Source organism: Nomascus leucogenys, chromosome 5, assembly GCF_006542625.1.
Source record: "Nomascus leucogenys isolate Asia chromosome 5, Asia_NLE_v1, whole genome shotgun sequence".
NCBI lineage: Eukaryota > Metazoa > Chordata > Mammalia > Primates > Hylobatidae > Nomascus > Nomascus leucogenys.
This window is the reverse complement of record NC_044385.1, coordinates 127,821,490-127,844,728: the sequence shown is the minus strand read 5'-3', so window position 1 is coordinate 127,844,728 and position 23,239 is coordinate 127,821,490. Positions and strand designations below refer to the sequence as shown.

The 23,239-nt window shown below is 36.9% G+C and overlaps 1 protein-coding gene across 1 annotated transcript in view; it reads right to left on the bottom strand.

Moving 5' to 3' along the window:
- Window positions 1-23,239, bottom strand: part of ITGBL1 (integrin subunit beta like 1) — a 265,662-nt gene that overhangs the window by 131,246 nt on the left and 111,177 nt on the right. The window contains exons 3-6 of the mRNA XM_003270154.2: window positions 20,499-20,645; window positions 12,884-13,006; window positions 9,011-9,151; window positions 5,080-5,220 (exon numbers count right to left, since the gene is read on the bottom strand). Of these exons, the coding sequence (XP_003270202.1) occupies window positions 5,080-5,220; window positions 9,011-9,151; window positions 12,884-13,006; window positions 20,499-20,645 (552 nt within the window). The remainder of the gene's footprint in view (window positions 1-5,079; window positions 5,221-9,010; window positions 9,152-12,883; window positions 13,007-20,498; window positions 20,646-23,239) is intronic.

Sequence of the window (23,239 nt, the reverse complement as noted above, 5' to 3'; positions counted from 1 at the left end):
GTGCTGTTTGTCCTGATATCGAATATAAGAAGAATTCAAATAAGAGAAATGCTCTCTAAAGACATCTCTGTACGTATACACATATGCACACACACACACACACACACACACACACACACACACACCCATGGAAGAACAATACAGTGCTTGGTGTTGGTATAATCTACCTACCATAAAAATGACTGCAGCCCAAAATACTCATATGAAAAGGAAGATGTGCACCAAGAGCAGCCATCAAGTGGTCTGAAGGCCATGCTGGGAAGGCAGGAGTTATTAAGGTTCTCAGGACATTATACGAAAGGGTGTTAATTAAACCTTTCCTTGTTTATTTGTAACTATTGTGTTCTTTGGAGTTATGCTATCCAAACTCCAGAAACAGGTGCAGGTGTTTCAGCACAAGTGCAGTTGCATCTATTCCAGACAAATACTTCTCTGTTTTAGAGGATATTTCTTTCTTTTTAAAGGATCAAAAAATGCCCATGAATTTGAATCTGATGTTAACTAGTCTGTTAACATGTTTACAAAGTAACATGAAGACCATCAATAGAGAAAAGCTTTGGGGAATAACTTAGATCTAGGTAGTACTTGCTATTTTTTTAAATTCGATATATTAATTTTTCCTTTCAAGAAAATGCAGTCTGAATATACTTAATCATTTCCTTTAGTTTCTTTTCTTAATGCTTTGACAATCCACAGGAACAAATTTCACCACATAATATGGTTCTATCAAAAGATTCCATTTTCCAAACTAAGGTAACTCTAAGCCAAAACTTTCCTTATATTTTCATAATTTTCTTAGGCAGGGAAAGCTGAACGATAAAGTTTAAGGTCACATTGCAGCGTATTTTTCCAATTATGGGATTTGGGGAAATAGACTTGAGTGGTAAGCAGCCATTAGGAATAAAGCAGTTATATTAGAATCAGAAAGTAAATTGGGTGTAACAAACAGGACAGTCAGGACACGTCAGGATGCCCGTTCATGCCCTGATCATTTCAGTCACACTCGAATCGTGTCAACTGTATTGTCTTTGAGGGGTGCGTATATGTGTGTAGTGTAACAGTCATGTTGGTGTATGGGCAAATGAACATACACAAACACACATATTTTGTGGATGATGAACAACAGACAGGATTAAAAGAAGTAAATAAAATTGATTTATTTGGTGGGTGCAGGGACCATGTTTCAACATATTTGTGTCCCCTATATTCATGATGTGTTAGGCATAAAATATTTACATTTAAATGCATTATTGAATAGACAAAAGGACAGAATGGAAATGAATGAATAAAATGAGAATGTCAATTAAAAGAGCTAACTTAAACTAATCCATCCAGAGATTTCCCTTGGACTTAAATAAGACCAATACTCTCAGGATGGCAAGAACAGGAGCTAAAAATAAAACTTCATTTCATCTGAGCCTTATTATATTCTAGTCTTGCATGAAAGACTAGAGAATATTGATGTCATTGGGTTACTTCTGTCTCATAACACAAAGGTATTAACATACTCAATCATCAACTATATGGCACTCTTCTTACATTGCAACTTAGACTGGTAATTAGGAAAAACTTAAAGACTAATAATTCTCTAAGCATAATACCATACAGTATATAGAATCCTACAGATTCTGTAAGAATGATGAAATACTCCAGAGATTGATGTCTGCTCCAGATCATAATGATGTTCAGAGAAGCTTAGTTTTATTTTTAAAAAATCTGAGTACCCAGAGGACAGTTCTTCCTCAGAAAAATAAAGTAAAATTGGAGAATTGTATTTGCATCACCTGGAGATTAAGTTACATGAGTAGTCAGGCTATATGTGTTTTCAGATGACACTTTAATGGCAGTGTGAACTTTATCAAGTTACTTAATTACTCTGAACGTATTTTCTCTTCTGCTAAACTATAGACAATAATGCCTCCCTCTCTGAGTAAGTGTGTAAATAAAATGGAATGAGGTGTATAAAAGAACTCAGTAAGGGTCCAATAGAGTAGAGTCTCTGTAAATATGAGTTTCTGCTTCTTTCCTCGATTCCTCATTCTAAGTGTGGGAGCCAAGCTATGGAAAGCTGGCCATGTTCAATTCACTTCAACCAGCGAATCATAAAATCACAATAGATTGATGTCTTCTTGTTCAAACTACAGCCAATTGTGCCATCACCTCTTCCTACCCCTACCTGTCCATATCTGCTGTGTGGAGTCTCACAGGGTATGAAAGAAAGGAAAATGTGAGAAAAAGGAAAATAGGGAAGAGGGATTGGAGGGGAATAGGTGAGGTGGAAAATTAGATTCCAGGGCAGCCTCCTTAATGACACTTCACCTGCTCAGCCTAGAGTAAGCACTCCAAGACTAAATGACACACTGCAGGAATTGCACACAAGCCTACGCGAGGATTGAAGTGTGAATTCAGGAGTCATCACCCATCTTTACCCCATGACCCCACTCCCTCACAGTGAGATGGACTGGTTCAGAGGACCTTGAATTATCGCTATAATGTAGTTAGTTTGAATTTTTCAACCCCAGTCCAAATTCAGGATCAACATCAGAATTATGGATTTCACAAGAGAGTGAATACCCATAGGAAAAAGGGGCTCCATATCAGCAAGTCACAGACTTAACAATTTTAAAATACTGCCTTTTATATGCCTCCCTTATTTTCTTATTTTAAATTGTATCAAATCACGTTTATCTCAAAAGCAATCTTAAAATGACATTGTCACCGGGGGCGGTGGCTCACGCCTGTAATCCCAGCACTTTGGGAGGCCGAGGCGGGTGGATCAGGAGGTCAGGAGATCGAGACCATCCTGGCTAACATGGTGAAACCCTGTCTCTACTAAAAATACAAAAAATAAGCCGGGCATGGTGGTGGGCGCCAGTAGTCCCAGCTACTCGGGAAGCTGAGGCAGGAGAATGGCGTGAACCTGGGATGTGGAGCTTGCAGTGAGCCGAGATCACGCCACTGCACTCAAGCCTGGGCAACAGAGGGCGACTCCGTCTCAAAAAAAAAAAAAGCCATTGTCAAATGGCATTTCCTGAATGCCAGCATAGTTTTAACTACCAACTCTATGCTTACAACTTGAAACTCTCTTGCTTTAACCATGACCCCGACTCACATATTCAATAGGCTGGGAAAAAATATAAACTTCGGCTTGCCCTTTGCCCTCTATGCTGGAGATGTCTAGAAACAAACTTGACAGCTTCCTTCCATATTCCCTATTTCAGTAAATGGCACCAACATTTTCCCAGACACTCAGACTAGAAATCTGGTGATGACAGCGCTCTACTGCCTAAAACCATCATTAGCTCCTCATTGCCTTTAGAATAAAACCTGGGTCTGCAGGAGGGTAAAAGGCCCCCCAGTTCCTGTTTCCCAACCAACTTTTCCTTTTGCTACATGATTCCTTACTTCTGCATTCTGGTAATTTCAAACTGAGTCTGGTCCTATACACAGATTCTATCCCTCCGTTCCTTCTGCTTGGAATGCCCCTCTCATCTTTCTTTACCTGCAAGCCTATTTTTTTTAGGATAAAACCCACATGTATTGCGATCCAATAGCCTCCTGCAATGCATGAGCCCTACATCACCACCCCTGTGAAGAGCCACGTCACCCTAATTAAAATGTCCAACAGGCCTCTTCCCCACTATTCTCATCATCTCTTTGGAACATAGACGCCACTCACTAGTCATGAGCTCTTTCATTACCACTGTGTTGACAGCAATGATAATGAAGAACATGAGCATGTATAATGAAGAATAGAAAAAAATACCCTCAAGAGAATAGTGTTCACAAAATGTTTAGGAAATCCTCTGGAGCACAAGAGATTATCAGAACAGGGAAACCCTTCTGCAATGGGAAGATTTAGCAGCAGGCTTTCCCCAGTCAGTCTGGAGAAGCCTTTGAAGTTGCACACTCATAATTAAATGGGGCAGCTGTTTTATCTCCCTTTGCTGGCAAACTTTTCAGGAGACCAGAGGAGTTTCTATCCATCTGCATGCACCAATAAGGCAGTCAAGCTTAACAAGATGTATATGTGTATGTGTCTACCTTATGGATTATCAAACAGAACTGGACTGAAAATCTGTAACTCCATTTTTGCTAAATGATACCTGTTCAGATAGATTTCCGACTTTCTTTTTCTTTGCACTATTAGACATCCTGGCCTTATATATTTTATTTCTTTGCATTTAGATTGCAAACTCCATGAAGTCAAAGATCATGGCTGTCTCCTGTCCCCTACTGGCTCCTACTATACCAGTAGCCCAGATGTCACTCAGTCCCTAACAGACAATATCTGCTCCATAGTATTCACAGTCAAAGATTTTTGAATCTACTAATTGATATTTAATGATAGACTACATTGCAGAATAACTTTAGTTTAAAGCCTATCAAAGAGTTAATGCACAAAATAACCCTGAGCACTGTATTATCCTGTTTTGTAATACATTAATATAGGTGTCCTAATGGTAACTATCCTGTTCATCGTCAACAGCTCTGCTAGTTTTGTAGTCTTAGAGTTGAACTGAGTAACTATCTAGAGCTAATGGTTCTCCTGGGTGAGGAATTAGACTAACTTTAAAAGAGTGGGTGCCCTCTCATCTCTAGTCTTTGCCAACTTTGGGAATTCTCTGGAGGTTTTCCAAGTTACCAGTAGGAGCACTGCAAATATAAGATGCTTTAGAATACACGTTCAGTTTCTTTTACAGGGTATGTGAGAATCAGAAATCTTGAAAACAGGGAAATATGTATTTTTTTTATTCATTACTTTTTAAATTTTTGTGGGTACATAGTAGATGCATATGTTTATGGGGATGTTTTGATACGGGCATGCAATATGAAATAAGCACATCATGGAGAATGGGGTATCCATCCCCTCAAGCATTTATCCTTTGTGTTACAAACAATCCAATTATACTCCTTACATTATTTAAAAATGTACAATTAAGTTATTGACTATAGTCACCCTATTGTGCTGTCAAACAGTATGTCTTATTTATTCTTTCTAATCGCTTTTTTTTGTGTGTACCCATTAACCATCCCCACCTCCCCCTCCAGAAAAACAGGAATTGAAAGAGCCCTTACCTGAACAGAAGTCATCAGAATATCGGTCATAGACAGCTCTACAGTCCCTCTCATCACATTCACAGGTGTCCCCATGAATGTCTCCCCAGTCCCCAGTCGGATCAACATCGTGACAGGTACATTCACCACATACACAAGTCCCTAGGTGGGAAGAAGAATTTTATAAGAATCCAGTCAAGAAAAACCATGAAAGAAAGCATTTCACATACTGCTGATTATTTTCTGTTGTTTACTTTGTATTTGAAAAAAACACATATATTCAGATAAAAATATTCTAAAAAGGAAAAACACCATCTAACATTGATAATAGAGATTCCTTAATAAACAAAAGTTATTATCTATTCTATAATTATGTGAGTTGGTGGAATGTGTCATTAGTATTATGTTAGTTTCCTTCAAAGATAACACTAAAACAATTTATATAAGATATAATCCTTTCCCTCAAGAAGCTTGCAATCTATTTGGCAAAAAGAAAGCTAATTCGAAAGAAAAATTAACAAACACTAAAAACAATGTGCGAATATTTTGTAAACTAAGACATGAATGCTCTAAGAATTTGGAGAGAGGATCAATGAGGGTAGGAATAATTAGCAGTGGATGGATTGGATATATAGGGATTACAGGAAATGTTCTAGGAGACATTGGAGGTAGAACTAAGAGAAAGTCAAGAAAAAAAGACTAAGCAAAGAAGGGTAGGGATGGGCATAGGGACCCTGAAGTGCATGTTAAAAAAAAAAAGACCAAGAAGTAAGGTTTGCTAGATCAGATGAGCCCAGATTATAGAGAATGTTGGAGATCAGATTGAGAGATATAAACTTGGTCATTTGCAGATTTGCAGAGGGAAACGCCCAGCTGTAAATCATATTTACTCTGTGTGGATTATCAGTAACTGTCTTTAGGGCAACCAGCTAATCATTTGATAGAGACATAAAGTTAAATCCTTTTCTTACCTCTTACATCAAAATAAGTACCAGTTGGATTAAAGATTTAAATGTACAAAATAAAACTGTAGAATATGAACTAAACTCTTTTTATTCAAGACCCGAAAGCACAATTACTAAAAAAGGAAATTGAAAATTTTGTTTGGCAACAAAACACTGTAAAAAAAAAAAAAGACTGATAAAGCTGAAACAAGTAGTTAATATGTCTGTAAAAGACAAAGAACAATTTCAAAAACATATAAATAAATCATAGGATTGAACATATAAAGGATTAATATGCCCAAAGTGAAAGAGACAAAAGCAAAGGACAACAAAAGGAAATTTCATACAGAAATAATGATTGATAAAGATGAAAAATGTTTATCACTCAATCAACCACTACTAAGTGGGTAGCAGTGGGAGATCTTCAAAATAATCGTGATTGGCAATTATTTTAGATGTCAGATTGACAGAGGTGGAAAATATTGCTTGGATCCAGACTTGGTAAAGGTTTGGGACAATGGGTACTTTCTTGCCCTGAAATGGAGTACAAAATGGTACAACTTTCTGGGTAACGATTTTACAATATGTAATTTTTATATCTGTGTTATTATTTAGACTTATAGCTCAGTTTAGTTTATGTACCCAACAGAAAGAAAAAGTACACACAAGTGTATGTTCAGAAATATATAGTTGTATTTATGTTTTTGAAAAATTACTAGTGACCGAAATATTGATCAATGGGGAATTAGCGCAGTAATGGTACACACATATGGACTACCTAGCAATCACTAAGTAATAATTAGGTTTTTGCCCCATAAATATGGAAAGATAAACAACATCTATCATGAAATAAAAGTGTAAAATTACAAATCAGCATGTACTGTTATGATTTGATTTTTTTCTTTAATAAGAAGGAAATACAGGGATAGGCCAGCCACGCAAATGAATTTTAATAAATAAATACAGAGTGAAAGCTCATGTACCAAAATGCAAAAGGAGGTTACATTACACCTGGAAGTTAGGTTTATGGGTCACTTTCTTATTTTTCTGTGTACTCTACTTTATTATCTAGATTTTAAAAAATGAATATGCATTGCTTTCATAATAGGATAAATGAGTTTGGTCAGGAGGAACAGGGACTAGGAGCTATGCAGATGTGACGAAGCAGCAGCTTCTCAGCCATGTGTAAAGGCGTCCAATATGAAACTCAATAAAACAGATGGGCAATAGAGGACATTTGTTCTATTAATGATTATGTCTGCAACATTGGTTTTTTGGCCCCTGAAGATGGGGAAAAAGGAAGACAAGATAGGTATGTGCAGGGACCAGTGTCTTTCTATTACCTATGGATGCAATGATGCAGAAACGCTTTCAGGGTAGTCAGGAGTATTACCTTTTGAGAAAAAAAAAATGACTCATCTCAGCGCCCACTTCTGCCCTGTCTTCAAGTCCCCCTGAATCTCAGAAGCTGTGAGCCTCGCTCAGGCAAGCCACTTCCCATTCTGCCTCTGCCAGAGCTCCAGGTCAGAATGCTCCAAGCACAACGAAGTGGGAGGCAGGTGGCTTAGCTTATGTTTCTGAAGGACATCGTCTCTCACAGCCAATGTAACTCTGCTCCAGAACCTGACCTTAATCCACAGCCCAACCAATTCCATTTTCCACCTCTCTCTTTCTGACAGCTAAATAGTCATTTTCCACAGTACCACAGTTCAAGCTTCATATACTTACAAATGGTGACTGTGACCCCTACTGCATAAAAGGACTTATGCAGAAAACACATTGGACACAGGAAGGGGAACATCACACACCCACACCGGGGCCTGTTGTGATGTCGGGGGAGGGAGGAGGGAAAGCATTAGGGGATATACCTAATGTAAATGATGAGTTAATGGGTGCAGCACACCAACATGGCACATGTATACATATGTAACAAACCTGCACGTTGTGCAATGCACCCTAGAACTTAAAGTATAATAATAATAAAAAAAATAAATAAAAAGAAACCATAAGGTAAATTAGTATGATATATAGTAAGATTTAGTCCCCACAAAGGAAGACTTTATGATTTTGTTCCAAGTTCCTGCCTTTTTATTTATTTTCTCTATGTAAAGAAATGTGGCACATTTTACTCCTCTATGTCAATTTCTAAAAGGTGGTATGCTACGGTTTCTGTATTAGCATTATCTATTACAATGCATCATTCATGCATAGAAACGAAAAAAAAAGTTTTCCAGCTATCTAGATTGTTTTAGTTTTAAAGAAGTATAATCACTTTTTAATGTCATCAGATAGGCAATGAAAAGTTTAGTATGGCTCTCTTTATCACTACAGCAAAGGGAAAATTAAGTATTTTCAAGGAATTTTAAAACTGTGTTTAAACTGTTTGATTTTATATCAAAAGTTAGTTAACTACCTTTAAATTATAGTTTAGCAATATTAATATATTTGTTAACTTCCTTTGTAAAGTCAGTGTACATTTTCTATGGCTATTGGATACATATTTTGTATATCCATTATATTCAATATCAAATTTTTATTATTGCACACAGAAGTTAAATTAGTCCATATCAAATCTGCATTTCAACCAAGCCTTCCATTTACTCATAATTAAGACAAGAGGGTTTTCTGAATGCTCTCTGGATAATTAGATGTTCATACTGTAGATGGTTCTGTTAGTCAAGAGACGTTTAACAGAAGTATCTAAAGGAATTGCCTTTTAGCTGCACTGTGCTATTTCTGGAGGGCCGCCAAAGAAATTACAGTCCTAAGTTAACTGTTTATTCAGTGAAGCTTAAAGAATGACAGGAACTTTCTTATCTTTCTCTTTTCTACTCAATAAAAAACAAGACAGAAAAGATTGTTGGGATAGTAAATGTTGATTTACATCAAAGTAAATGGTTAGAAGATAACTTCCTCCCACACTAGAGGAAACACAGAGAAAAGAAGTGTTAACAATTAAAAGCTTTGTTTGCCTCCCCATTATGTAGTAACATGTATGAATGACACACCTCTGTTACTGCAGATTTTGCCATCTGGAGACGTGCATCTTCGCTTGCTTTCCCAGGGGGTGATATCGCACTGGAATTCGCATTTATCTCCATGCCAACCAGCCTTGCAGTAGCAGTTTCCACAGTAACACTTCCCGTGGCCTTTATCCAAAATGAATTTTATACAGTGAGGAAAAAAGCAACTTTCATAAGCAGAATTAACTTTCTATCTCTTTGTGATCATTTTTGCCTTCTGAAATAATGTCATAGCTCCACATTCCCTGCCTAAAATAATCAAATTATACAGCTTTCTCCAAACACATCATGGTTGTGCCTATACCTGCTTAATTATACAAAAAGAGCAAAGTGTCCTTTAACTTGGCCTAGACAGGGAACTGATTAAAAGTATTTTTAAAGAAATGACATGAATGACCATGACAGTCTATTACTTTTCCATCTCAAATGCACACATCAAACCCAAATATATATGCGCATTCACTCTAAAGACATTTCTTGAATTAGTTATTAAAATATGTCATTTGAAATCAACTATTGAGAAACCAATGGTGCATATTTACCTAGATAGACATTATGAATGACCAAACAACTCTTTAAAGCAGAAGAAATAGTTTACCTTTTCACTCAACTGTGCCCCACAAGCTGTTGTGTTCCACCATGTGAAAGAGAGGTTTTCAGCCTCCATGTTTAATCCTCATTTAGACAAATAAAATACCATGGGCCATTGGCCTCACAATCAAATTCCCTTTCTACTTGTCAAGGGGATACAAATGACAGGTAAGCGCACTCATCATTTTGTGTCCAGATGCCCTCTTTCAGCTCCCACCTCTCTGTAACCTGTTACCTGCTCATCTGCACTTGCCTCCAAGCCACCTGTAGTGAATTACCACACCATTGCTTTCCTCATCCACGTCTGGCAATCCTTCTGCAAATTCCCCAAAGATGGCATTTATCCCAAAATTTACTTCTTGTACTCTCATCTTTGTAGTTATATCACCTAAGCATAAATGTATGTCTTTGTTCTTGTTTTGTTTTTGGTTTATTCTTTCTGTATTATAGGAGTTTGTGTTTTATCAGTCTATGGCTAAAGTCTTTGTTCTTTCCATCTCTCTTCTCTTACAGCCAAACTCCCCAAAAGACAATGCAAAACTGATTATGAGACTACTTTTCATTGTCTTATGAGCATACTTACCATTCTAACACTATGGTATTTCTGGCCAATGGCAAGAACATTAGCAGGACCTGTAAAACTCACATAAGAAGCAGGAAATACAACAGAATATTCTGGTCTCCTATGCTATTCATGTGCAGCAGATGAGACTTCCATCAGGAAGACACACATCTGAGAGACAGAGCCAGAGAGATGAACAGAAAGAGTGCTATAGTGAGACACAGAGAAAGAGACAGGGACCCAGTGCCATGTTTTCTGTCTAAATAAGTTATAATTGGGATATTCAAAGAAAATCACTTCTTAACCTAAAAATCAATGATGATTTCCACAATGAATCTGAATTTTAAATTTGTTTACTTAAGCAAATGCAAAGGCTGTCAAGTGATTTAATCAGTACAGAATATATCATCTATATATCTTATTTACAAACTTAAATGGTATCTACTTGCACACACAATTAAATCACATCCTAGTGATATATCACAGGCCTCAAGAACTCAAGGATTACACTGAAAAAAATAGTGTATATTAATTGCTTTTCTTAGGAGTCAGGTTTGTAAGACCCAATCACCTTTTTAGACTACGGAATTTATTTTCTCTGTAATTTCAGAAAATTTATACAGAAGGTGCTACATACGTAAGGATTACTATATTAATAAATGATAGAAAATCTATATTTCTCACATCCAAATTCTTTGAATATTTATACAATTCAGTATCGAATTAGGGTTTTACTAAGAAATCTTTGAGTTAGAGGTAAATAAGGAAGCAAAAATTATGTAATGATACACATCTATGCAGGTATGGAAAATTAAACAAATATCCACATAACTCAAATAAAAATATTGAACAAGACACATCTGAATAATTGAGATTAAAATGTGTACTTTAGGACAATACATATTCCAGATAATAAACGTAATTCTTTGCTTTGTGCAAACTGATAGAGCAAGAAAATCTCTATTTGTACTGCTTCACTGATGAACTGTGGAATCATCTCTCAGCAGATTGGTTTCATGTGAATGACACATGGAAAGATTTACAATCCCAGGCAATGTCACCCCCAGAGGGTGTTTACTGGAGTGCTGGTGTCCTTGTTCAGAGACTTTGCACCATGAAATTGCTTAAGCCTCAAACAAATGGAAATAACAACTAGAAAGTTTGAAAGTTAAACATTTTCTGTGGTGTTGTTTCAAGTTACATTTTTCTATTGATACACGCAAATAGACTCTGCTTTTGTGGTGTGTATCAACACACACTGGCCCCAAAGCATGTTCCTGTCTTCTTTTCTCTTTCATCTGTAATCATTGGAAACTAAACATTAAGAGGACAAATACATATATTTGTGGATGGATTTGTCTAATTGATCTAATTATTTTGGACTGAGCCCTTTAAGAGAGAATTGTCTGAGCAGCATCTTGCTTAGGTCATTGGCTCGGAAAAATGAAAATGAGATTTTTGTGTTTGTTTGTTTTATCCAGGTGGGTTATACAGCCAGGAGATCAAGGAGCAAGGGCCAATCAGGCCTAAAATAAGTGTATTTGGATGACTCACAGGAATTGAAGCTACCGAAATATAAACAAAAGAACAACCTTGTCCTATGCTAGCCACAGTTTCTCAGGATTCTCTGGTTCCACCTGGCCCCATTGGGCCCTAATCCTTCCAGAAAAACAATACTTCTAAAACTACCATTTCTGCACACTGGGCAGTCTTCCTTCAACTGGAATCCCATGAGATAGGAGTGAAATATAAGTTCGGAGCAGAGAAGAATTTACCTAAACCAAATGATTCTCTCTGCTTTCTACTTTCCTTTTCCTACGCCAGTCAAGGTTGCAAATGGAAACTCTGGGCACAGGCTTGCAGGTTGAGCAGAAGAGATGAAAACTGCAAATGGTGAGGAGAGACTCCTCTTGTGGAGCTCTGAGCTCCGAGGCACTGATGCAGTCGTGAGTGGTGAGGCGTCAGGAACATGGACTTTGGCATCACACAGACACGAGCCCGAATTCTACTATCATTGGTGGACTGACACTGGGTTCGTTACCTAATTTATCCACATCCCAGGTTCCACATCTATCTATGTGGATAAACATAATTCTTACCCTAGAGTGATGTTGTGAGACAAAACACAATGAATGTAAAGCACTTATTGCAGAATTTGTCACTAGCAAACATGCAAGAACTGCTACAACGGAAAAAATGAATTGAGTAATGGTGGTACACAGAAAAGGTCACTGAAAATGTTATCTAAGTGTTTAGGGACAGAGAGGGGGAGGTAAACTCTAGGCTAATAACCCTATTGACCTTCAATGTCCCCAATAGGACATGAGACTCATGTTTTAGAAAGGGAAAACAAGGAAATGAAAATGTACACTTAAGAGAGTAAGAGAAAGGAAAATAAAAGTGGCTAAGGTGAGCAGAGGAGATGGTATTCTACTAGGACTACTTCAGAGCTATGCAGTTGGCCTGTTGCCATAATGACACGGCTCTCCTCTGAGGACAATTTGGCTTTGCATCTAAAAAGTACTAGTCTACTCTTAATGCCATAGCCTCACTCTCTCTTCTTATGTGAAATGTTTTCCAAATAAACATAGGTTTAAACTAAATTAGTACACCTAGAGCAGAAATTTATGTAGAGATAAAATAACAATGAAATAGGTGAAAAAAACAGGTACTTTTATTAATTTCTACAGAGCCAACATACATACCTCCACATATTTCTTCTGTTTCATCGTCTATGCATTCTCTGTCGTCACATTCACAAAATTTACCATACACAAGTCCACTTCCATCTGAATTATCACACTTACACCTGCCACAGTGACATGTACCTAAACCATGAAAACAAAAAAGACTGTTTGTTACATGCATATAAAATTATAGTTAATGAATTTTTATACCATCTCTTTCAAGAGAGTAGATAATCCAAATCAATTTAATATTTCAATTAGATACTTCTGTGGGCATGGTGAGGTAAAGCGCATGCTACTCTTTCTTGAGGTTATCTTAGCATGGCAATTATATTTTATATCACATAACTATTATTATTGACCTCTAATGGTTTAATGAATGTAAATTTGACCTCTCCAAGTGCAGAGCTACTCCACACATAGCCATCCAACCAATGCATGAATGTCTTCTGATCACACCTGGGTCTGAAGTGAAATAAAGCAGCAAATTCTAAGCTTTGTGAGGGAAGCAACCTTGCTTATCTTCCTCACCGGTATTTATTCAATGTTTTGCACAACGTTTGAACATACTATTTATATAAGAAATATTTGTGGAAATAATTTATTGTCAAATGCAGAAATAAAAATCATATGTGCCCCTGATAATTTCCCCTCGTCAGCATTAACTTATACTGATACACATGTCCTTACAATAATGGGGCCAGAGTGGATTTCCTTAGGCATGGATTGCTGGAAACTCACCAGATTCTCAGGGGACCTCCGTGTTAGAGAGGCATGGTAGTCATCTGGTCTACCAGGAGCCATATATTCTTCCAAGTCTGAAGATTCTACCACATCTCCCAAATGTAATTTCACCAACATTAATATTGCACTCAAATAATTTTGAGAGGTGGAATGCCCACTTGAGAAATTTCCTTTTTAATGTATCTATTTTGAGTTTTAATGGTCATCACAGCCATCACCATGTATCAACTGAGACTTGATCACCCACCCACGACTCTGAAAATCCAACAGGGATCAAGTCAGCCATAGCCCTCCTCTCAGAGTTTTACATGAGCAAAAACCAATGTGATAAAATAAATACAGAAGTGCAAAGTGTTGCAGAAGCACATAGCAAGGGGATTTAACCGAGACCAGTAGGTCAAAGTCAGAGTCCCTGAGGAGGTAGCTGAGAACTAAAAGCCAAGAGAAAAAGCATAGCTAAGAGAAGTGAGATGGTGAAGAGGCTTACTTCCAGCACAAGACAATAGCACAGGCTCTGCAATAAAAGAGGAAGTGAAGGAAAAACATTGCATGGGATTGAGGTATGCAGAACAGCGTGAAAAGTGCATGAAATGAATAAAGCAACTTGAGGTGCAGTTCATGGAAGTCTTATAGGTCATGTTAAAGATTTCCAGCTTTAATCCAACAATAATTGGAAGCCATAGAAGCAAGGGAGTCCTGTGATCACGCATGAATTTTTACCAGATTACTCTGGTTGTCATGAAACAAAAACTAGATGACGCAATAGCATAAGAGTGAATGAACTGAAATGAGGCAAAAGTGGATGCAAAGAAATAAGTTAAAAGGCTGTTGTATTTGTCTGCAGGAAAGAAGACAGTGGCTAGACACATGATGCGATGAGTTTAGAAAGGAACAAATACATTCAGGGATATTTTTAGGAGAAAAAGTAGAGGGCATTTTGTGACTAAGTGTAAAGGGTGAAGGATGGAAAGGAACCAAAGATGCTGCTGATAATTTGGTTTGAATTACTAGATATTGACAAATCTATATGTGATGTATTAGAAAGAGCATGAACTTGTGAGTAAGGTACAGCTGTAGCTGAATTCTGAGTTTTAATCCTCATGAGCTATGCATTTTTAAAGGCATTGCTTTCATTTCTAATTCCCAGATTCCATATCTGCAAATAATCTCTGCTTCATAGAACTGCTGCCAATACCAAGTGATGAATATGTACCCAGTCATATTTCTAGAAGCACTGCTGAACCTAGTACATAGTAGGATTTGAGAAAATTTGGGTTCTTCCTCTTCTCCCATTAAGATATAGAGTATATTCGTCATACTTGCAAACATTTTCTCCAGAAAATATATTTATGGATGCTGACAATATCCTTGTTTTCATAACCTCTGCATGATTCTGTTACCCAGATCACTTGCAAGTCACTATTATCTATAAATTTTTCACTCACAGTTACATATAAATGGTGATTTTGCAGAATTTATTTTTCTACCTTGCAAATACTCATGTGAATTTTCCTGTTATTAAACTTCACTTTATTGCATTTTTCCCTAAAAGCTATCTCAATTCATAAAAGTAATTTCTAATCTAATGCTATAATTTATGCTATTGCTTCATCTAGTTTTTGTTCTCTAATTATCACCCTTCTTTTTCATTTTCACATTTATTCATCCTGTCTCTCAACCACCCACATATCCAGCCATTAAGCTTTCTTGTTATCTATCTGTTATGTTGTTTGCAAGGAACTAGGTGCTATAGAAAATAATGAGATGCTTAAAATTAAGTAAATCATAGACCAGGAAGAAAGAGATACCCTATTAATACGTTTCGTATAGCATTTGCCACAAGTCTATTGCAAAAGTCTTTGAGTCATATGTTTTCTTGCTTTATAAATACAAATATAAACCCATACAGATATTATACATGTAACCATATATAATATGGGCCTCTCATATGTAATATGAGAGCAGGAAGTCACTTGGTTAGGGCTGTGTATGAAGAAGTTTTTTCAGGAAAGATGGGAAGGAACAGCCTCTGCCTCCAAATTCTATGACTCCTCACTGAAGTCCCCCATAAGCAGCTCCCTCTCATCCACACATCGGAACCTTTCCCGGCTGATGTGGGAAGTTTACAACAGCTCAGAGACTTCCTGTCTCACCCATAAAGCAGAATTCACAACTGAGCCTTGAAGACATGGCATATGGACGCCCAGGCAAAAGCTCCAGACTCCTGTGCTCATGCTATGACACACAGCTTCTCTCTTGTGGTTGCCAGATAACTCAGCCTCTAGGATTGGTCTTCTGCCTTACACTTGATTATTTTAGCTCTGAATTTTCACAGTGCCCAATAGAGCTGACTCTCTCTAGGATGACTGACCAGATGTGTACACCAGCCCACACCCCTGTGCAGTGGTGCCTGGGCCTCACCCTGCTCTGCACACTGGACCTCCCTTCTAGTTTTCCCACAAAGTTAGCCTCTGGAACACTTTGGTCCCCAGCTCTGTCTCATCCTGCCCTTCAGTCTCATTCCCCAATCCATTTAACTCCTCTTCCCCTTCTGCTCCAAACTACTTCAGAAAACCACACTGTGATATGAAAGGGAAAGATTAATAGAGATACTTCATAGGCTAATGCAATTTGGGGGAAATGGTCCTGAACTCGGAGGGTGGAAGTGGGTATTAAAAGAAAGACAGGTGAGAATGAGATTGCCAAAGTAAACATGAAAGGCTTAGATATTTCTACAAGAGTAAATGAGACAGAAAAGGTTAAATGCAACACTGAATATAAATGTATCTTTTGGCCAATTGCATTTCTGGTAATTTGCCTTGAATATACACCTCCAAAAATATAAAAATATATGTGCACTAGATCATTCTGTGCACTATTATTTACAATCCAAAATACTGACTACTGTCTAAATGCTCAAGCATAAGAGCTCGATTGAAAAAATTACATTGCATACATAGAATCCAGTCCTATGCTTTTGACAAAATAAAGAGAAGGATTTCTATGAACTGATTTGGAGTGAATTCCAGGAGTTTATGTTGAGTGGTGAAAGCAGAGTGCAAAAGAACACATGGAATGAATGCACAACCATTTGCACAGGAAAATAACGAGAAACAATAACACACAAATATGTCTATTTATCTTTACACAAAAAGAAATACATGCACAGAGAAGGAAGAAAGCAATAAATTTGGTTATCTATAAGGTGAGGGTAAGCAGGGTGCAAGGTTTGATGAAGAGCGGGATGATTCTCTGAGTATGCTTTTCTGCATAGCTATGAGTTTTAGAAGCATGTTAGTGTACTATACATTATAAAATATATTAATACAGATAGGAAGGGATTATAAAACCTAAAATTGAAAGTGATCTGAAATAAATAAGCTAAATTGTATTTCAAACGAGTACCACAACCACGCTAAAAGAGAATAAAATAAGTCTGAGTGACTTACGAACACAGCATTGGACTACATACCCCAATCTTGGGCATGACTGAGGTACAGTGAGTGGGGGGAAGTGGAGAGGGGTGGACTGCAAATCCTAATCTCTTTTGGTAGATCTGCTTGGTTTAGTGGTGTCTGCAGCACTTCTAGAAGTAACTAGAGAGGTAGTATAGGATTGAGCAAATAAGTAAATACGTTGGTGGTATTGGGAGCCAGGGTTCTCCCTGTGAAAATGGGACATGCAAATATGGAATGGAGAAAACAAGAAGTAATCCTGTGAGGTTGGACTGGAATTAGATGTATTGGTGTAAATTCATGATCTCAAAAATATGCATGTATGTGTACGTGTGCATGCATATCTGTGTGCAGGTATGTGTATATGTATTTGTGTGTATATGCACAGGCATATATTTACTAGTGTCAAGATAAATTAAAATGGAGACAAGGCCTAAAGAATCCCTGAGCAGACTAAGCCAGCTAGGCCTCATAAATGATCCTAACCTTGCCTGATAGGCAAAAATAAGTGAAACTTGGCTTATTTCTTGTAAATGTCTACATTAAAGAACAGAACTTAAGTTTAACCAATCAGAAGCAACCAACAAACTTATAATTATATAACTATGGACTTTCCAACAGGATAGACTAAATAAGGCAACTGTATAACGTTAGCCAATCAACTATTCTTCTTTGCTTTCTTTTTCTGTTCACCCTATAAAAGCCTCCCACTTGCATTCCCTCAATGAAGCTCCTGAACCACTTTTGATTTGGAGTTGCCTGATTCATGAATCATTGTTTGTTCAGATAAAATAAAAATTGTATTATGCTTCAATCTACTTTTTTTGACACAAGCCTGTTTGCAGAAAGGGCCAAGAAGCAAATACACTCCAGTGGAAATAAGCATCCTTGTGCTCACAATTTTTATTCAAATACCATTTTCAATAAAAGGAATCACGCTGTTTGGATAAGTGGCTGATTCCAAAGGTGCAGAGAAGCAGGTCCAATATGACCCTGGAATATGTTATTATGCCAACAAGTAAAGAATTGCAAAAACAAAACAAAAAAACAAGGGAGGCATTTCACAGAAACACAAAAGCTAGCCTGATGGGCTCTAATACCTAATCTGGAAAACTCTGTGCACCAGAATAATTATGCACAAAATGAATAACAAATCAATGAAATAATAAGAATTGTGCTTCTAGACTGATAATAAGTCACTAAGTAAATGAAATATCAAATAACTGGTAAATGAGAGTGGAGGATTCCTGTTTGTGATGGAATGCTGAGTGCCAACTAGTCAATTCGGAGAGAATGTTACAGTTCATAAATCATCATTTTCCAGTCATCATTGTCAATACTGCGTCAGGTGATTGTCATCAGCGGATGATAAATCTGGGGTAATTTTAGTGAGGAATGTGATATGTGTATGGCTTTAAAGTACTTCCTCATAGAATGCACATTTGTGAAGAGGGTAAGTCAGAAATAACATAGTTGAGACACCAGCCAACACCTTGACCAGCTCATCAAAACTGACATCACCAATATGAGCAGATGGACATCATGTGCTTCCAGATGAAACATTTTGAGAACACAAAAACATTTCTCTAGTGTTTTACCTAAGAATATGTATTATGAATCTAATCATGGGGGGGAGACATCAGACAAATCCAAGGTAAGTACACTTTTCTTTTAATAAAATGGGGACAACTTTCTTCACAAGTTTCAATGCTCTAAAGCCAAAGTCTGTGGAAATGGCCCAGATTAAAGAAGACTAAAGAGAGATATAAACATAACATTTTCAATAGTCTGAATCCTATAAGGAGAGGAAAATGCTATACAGGACATTACTGGGTCACTTGACTAAACCAGGTTATGAATAAAGGTATTGCATCCATGCTTAAAAAATGAGAGAGTACAGATGTCCTAGAAATGCATTTATATTGCATCAAATATGTTTTCCATCTACTGAAACACTTCTGTATGTTTTCTCCTTTAAGATATGTTAATGTGGTGAATTACATGTTTAGATTCCTTAATATTAAACATCTTCAGAATCCTAGACTACCGCGTTTGATTATAATTTTCTTTAAAAAAAACCCTAAATTTGATTTGCAAACAATAAATAAATAAATCTCAAAATAGATTTCAAACCCAAAACAGAATTCAAGTCTTGTTACTGAAACAAGTTTGAAACGAATAATATCTTCAAGATGAAAGATGCTATGGGGTATGCGCATGTGCGCGTGCGCACGCACGTGTTTGTGTGTGTGTGTGTGTGTTTGGAGGGGTGGGTGTTATGAATTGGAAGTAGAGAAATCCTACTAAGAAGAAAGAAAGACTGAAGTGCTAGAGAAATATGATGAGAACATCATGAACACAGAAAGGGACCTAACTGCTAAGATCATTTGTCATGACCCCTGACGGATCCACTCACACCTCGCTTTGGATGTGGTCCTGATTCCTATCAGCAAAACACCTTTAACTGAGCTCAGTCTAAAGCACACAGTCAGACTGTGGGGAATTCTCAGCTCTGGTTAGAGATGGGCCCTACCAACAATGTGAGCTTCAGGAGGAAAGGTACTCATTCGTGAAGTCAAATCCTCACCTTTAGCATTTAGAGCAATGGGTCACACACTCGATCTATATTAAAATCACCCAGAGAGCTTTAAAAAAACCACCAACATCAAGGCCACACACCAAAGCACCTGAAACAGAACCTCTGGTGTACTACATGAGAACTGACAGTTTATTCCTTTCCCCTTGGGATGCTGATTGTTCAACCATGGTTGAGAAAATCTGATTTTGAGGCTTCACCTGCCCAAATGCAAAAAGAATATTTAGTTACAGTAATACTCGCTAAATACCATTGAAACCTAAACTGCAACTCTTTTATATGATTTTGCTAATAAATTTTAACAGCATCGCTATAATTTTGTAAAAAGTATTTTCAAATAACTTCAATGAAATAAAAAATATTTTGATCAAACAAAAAATCTTTCTGTGACTATATCCTTCAAAGAGCTTTATAACCAGTATATCTGAAACTTCTATCAAATTTAAAGTATTTGGTTCTATTTTGCGAAGGTAAAAATTCAAAGCACCCTTGATCTGTAACAGAAAATAATTAAGTCGGTTTATATAAATCCTTTTTTAACAGATGTAATCTGGTATTCAATATCATGGCTCACAATTTACATAAAATGTTGTTGGGGTGTTGTTTCCAGTGAATATCCTGCTAGAAGGAGGCATTTGGAACAGCTGGAAAGCATCAAATTTGCCAGTCTCAGCAAGATGGCATTTTTTTCTATTGATTTATCTGAATTTCACTTCTAAAAAACATACTCAAAAGCAGTCTCACTCTGAGATTCGACATTTCTCCACGCCCACATATTTCCATTAAAAACAAAATTTGATTATTTCACTTAACAATTTTCACAGGGTATACTTCTTACCTGCATTAGAGCAGATGATGTCTTGTGAATTCTTGCACATTTGGTTACTTTTCTTCTTTGTCAAGTCACAGTTAGTTGGGTACTGGCAAGCATCCCCATACCATCCCTGGTCACACTTGCACTTGCCACAGTCACACTTACCATGGCCTGGGGATTGAACAACATCTAGTCAGACTCAAATTGTTTTCCAAAGATAACCATTACTGTAACACATACTCTTAACAGTGACATTGATTTGGGACTGAGCTATAATAAATTGAAACTCGTGTATATCACAGTGGCTGAGGGGTAATGCTATTATATAAAATGCAATGGAATATGCAAATTTTATTTCAATAATCAACTGATAAATTATAAAAACATTAATTTACAAAGACATTAGGATAATACATAAAAAAGCCTAATAAATCACATGGACAGAAAACTCAGCACTGAAAAACCATTCTATCCAGCATCTCAGTATTTAAGAGACAAAATTCAACGAAAAAATACTTCTAGTTTACTGTATTTTACATAACACATTAAACCACAAACCGTGAATAAAGACTCTTACATGAAACTCTACTAAACTAAACACTGGCCTTACTGTTACTCGAATTAAACATGTAATGAAATTTATGGATATATTAAACACCAACTTCAGTAATATGGACATAAAATACATATATGTTTTGTTTCATATTCATCCGCCTCCACATAAACTTCTCAATCTTTAATGTTCTCAATAGTCATTTTGCCTTAATGCATATTGTCTTCATTGTTGTGATCAGTAACATTATTAAGTCCTGCTTGATGAAGCCTATTTTTTCTTGATCGCACATTAGTCTGACACAAGTGCAAAACATGTGCAGTACTTGGTCCTTGTCCTCAAAGAACGTACAAACTCCAAAGTCAAGGCTAATATACAAAGAAGCTGATGTGACTGTCAGCCAGAAGTGACCGTCACCTCAAGTTAAGTTGAGCGATACAGTCTATGACCTATAGACATAAGAGCGGAGACTTTCTGGACTTCCTTGACTGTTAACTGGCCCTTGAAAGTTGAGCAGATTTTGAACGGGTTACAGGAAGAGTGTACATATATTACTCAAGACACATTACTACTATGTCTAAATGCCTAAAATTCATAGGCCACATGAAGTCATTGATCTGATTCAACGTGGTAGCTGAAATCCATGGGATATGGTCCAGGTGGTTGGTCAGTATGAATGGCTTCGAGGCTGCCCATTTGGGCATGTTCAGCAAAGCCTGAATCTGTGATTGGCTGTGATTTTAAAACTGCTCTTTATGTGGACCAGTCCATGTAAATGCTTCTATTTCTGTTGCACTTATAAAATTAATTATTCTATTTTATAACCAAAACCTTGCAAGTCTTTTAATAGGAATTCATTCTGTTCAGCGCACATCACTCCATCAAATTGACTGCATCATTTTGCATTCCTGCCTGGCCCTACAAAATATTGTCAATCTTGCCCAACTTAGTATCATTTATAAGCATAAGTGATCTCACCTGTCAACCACCTCACCTATTTATAAAAGCATTAAGCCAAATTCTTGCAGTGGCTAAGGCTCTTTGATAAATCAACTATCTTGGAAACTGTGTTGACTCTTTAATAACATTAATGTATGAGGTTGAACCATATGGAATTGCCACTTTCATAAGTTGAATATCAGCTGTTTCTTATGTTTCCATACCAATAAACAGTCTTCATATAAACAGTAAAGAAAATAGAATTGATTTAGAAGATAAAGCATTATGGTAGCAGTAACTTAGTGAGTCAAGAATAAGAGACTACTCAATGTGATTTTTTAAATTTTATACTGAATAGGACATCTTAGATCCTAAAGTATACACAGTAGAGATGGGAAATAATTTGTGGGTCAAAGGTAACATCTTTTTAAAGGTGAGATGGTTAAAAATAGAAAGACAAGGGGAAAATAAACAAAATGTATATAGGATAGGGAGAGATCCATCCCTTCCAAACTGACCCAATGAAGCATCAATAGAAGCAATATTCTAAGTTGCTTATCCCCTGAAGTGAGTCCATGGAGGCTCAGTTTCATGAAACTCTTCACAAAAGATTCTAGGGTAAAATAAACATGGAAAAGAGTCTGCTATCTTCTGTTCTATTGTGTCACAATATATATCAGCACACTAATGAGCCTCATATGTCTTATCATGAAAAATATTTTTAATTTTTTTAGCTTAGAATTTGCAAAACTTTGGCTAGGAGCCCCTTTTTCTCATAACCTGTATTAGCATCTTAGGTACATGCTTAGACTAACACTGTGTCAGACACTGTAATGTCTTTTCAGCTTCTTCCTTAGCATCTGTTTGGAGGCAAAGATGACAGCTAATGTCAGACAGGGCCATCTGCCTTTACATTCTTTCTAAGCTTTATGCCCAGTAAGGGTTCCATGATTTTCTTCCATTTAGGAAAACTCATTGAATAGGAATTGATTTCTGACTGTCAAGAATTATCAAATAGCCTGTGTAACCTTGTTTAAAGATAAATATTTTTTCTAAGGTTAGTAAGAGCTTTAGCAGACCTCGGGGGATTAGGTTGCTATATTATTGTGGCAAGGTAATCTCCATCACAGTGTCAATAACATGGCTTCAAAAAACACCTCATTTTTCAAAATAATTTATTTGTTATGGGTTAGTTTCCTGAATCTTCCATAACAAAGCACCACAAACTTGGTGGCTTAAAAAAACAGAAATTTATTCTCTCAGAGTGATGAAG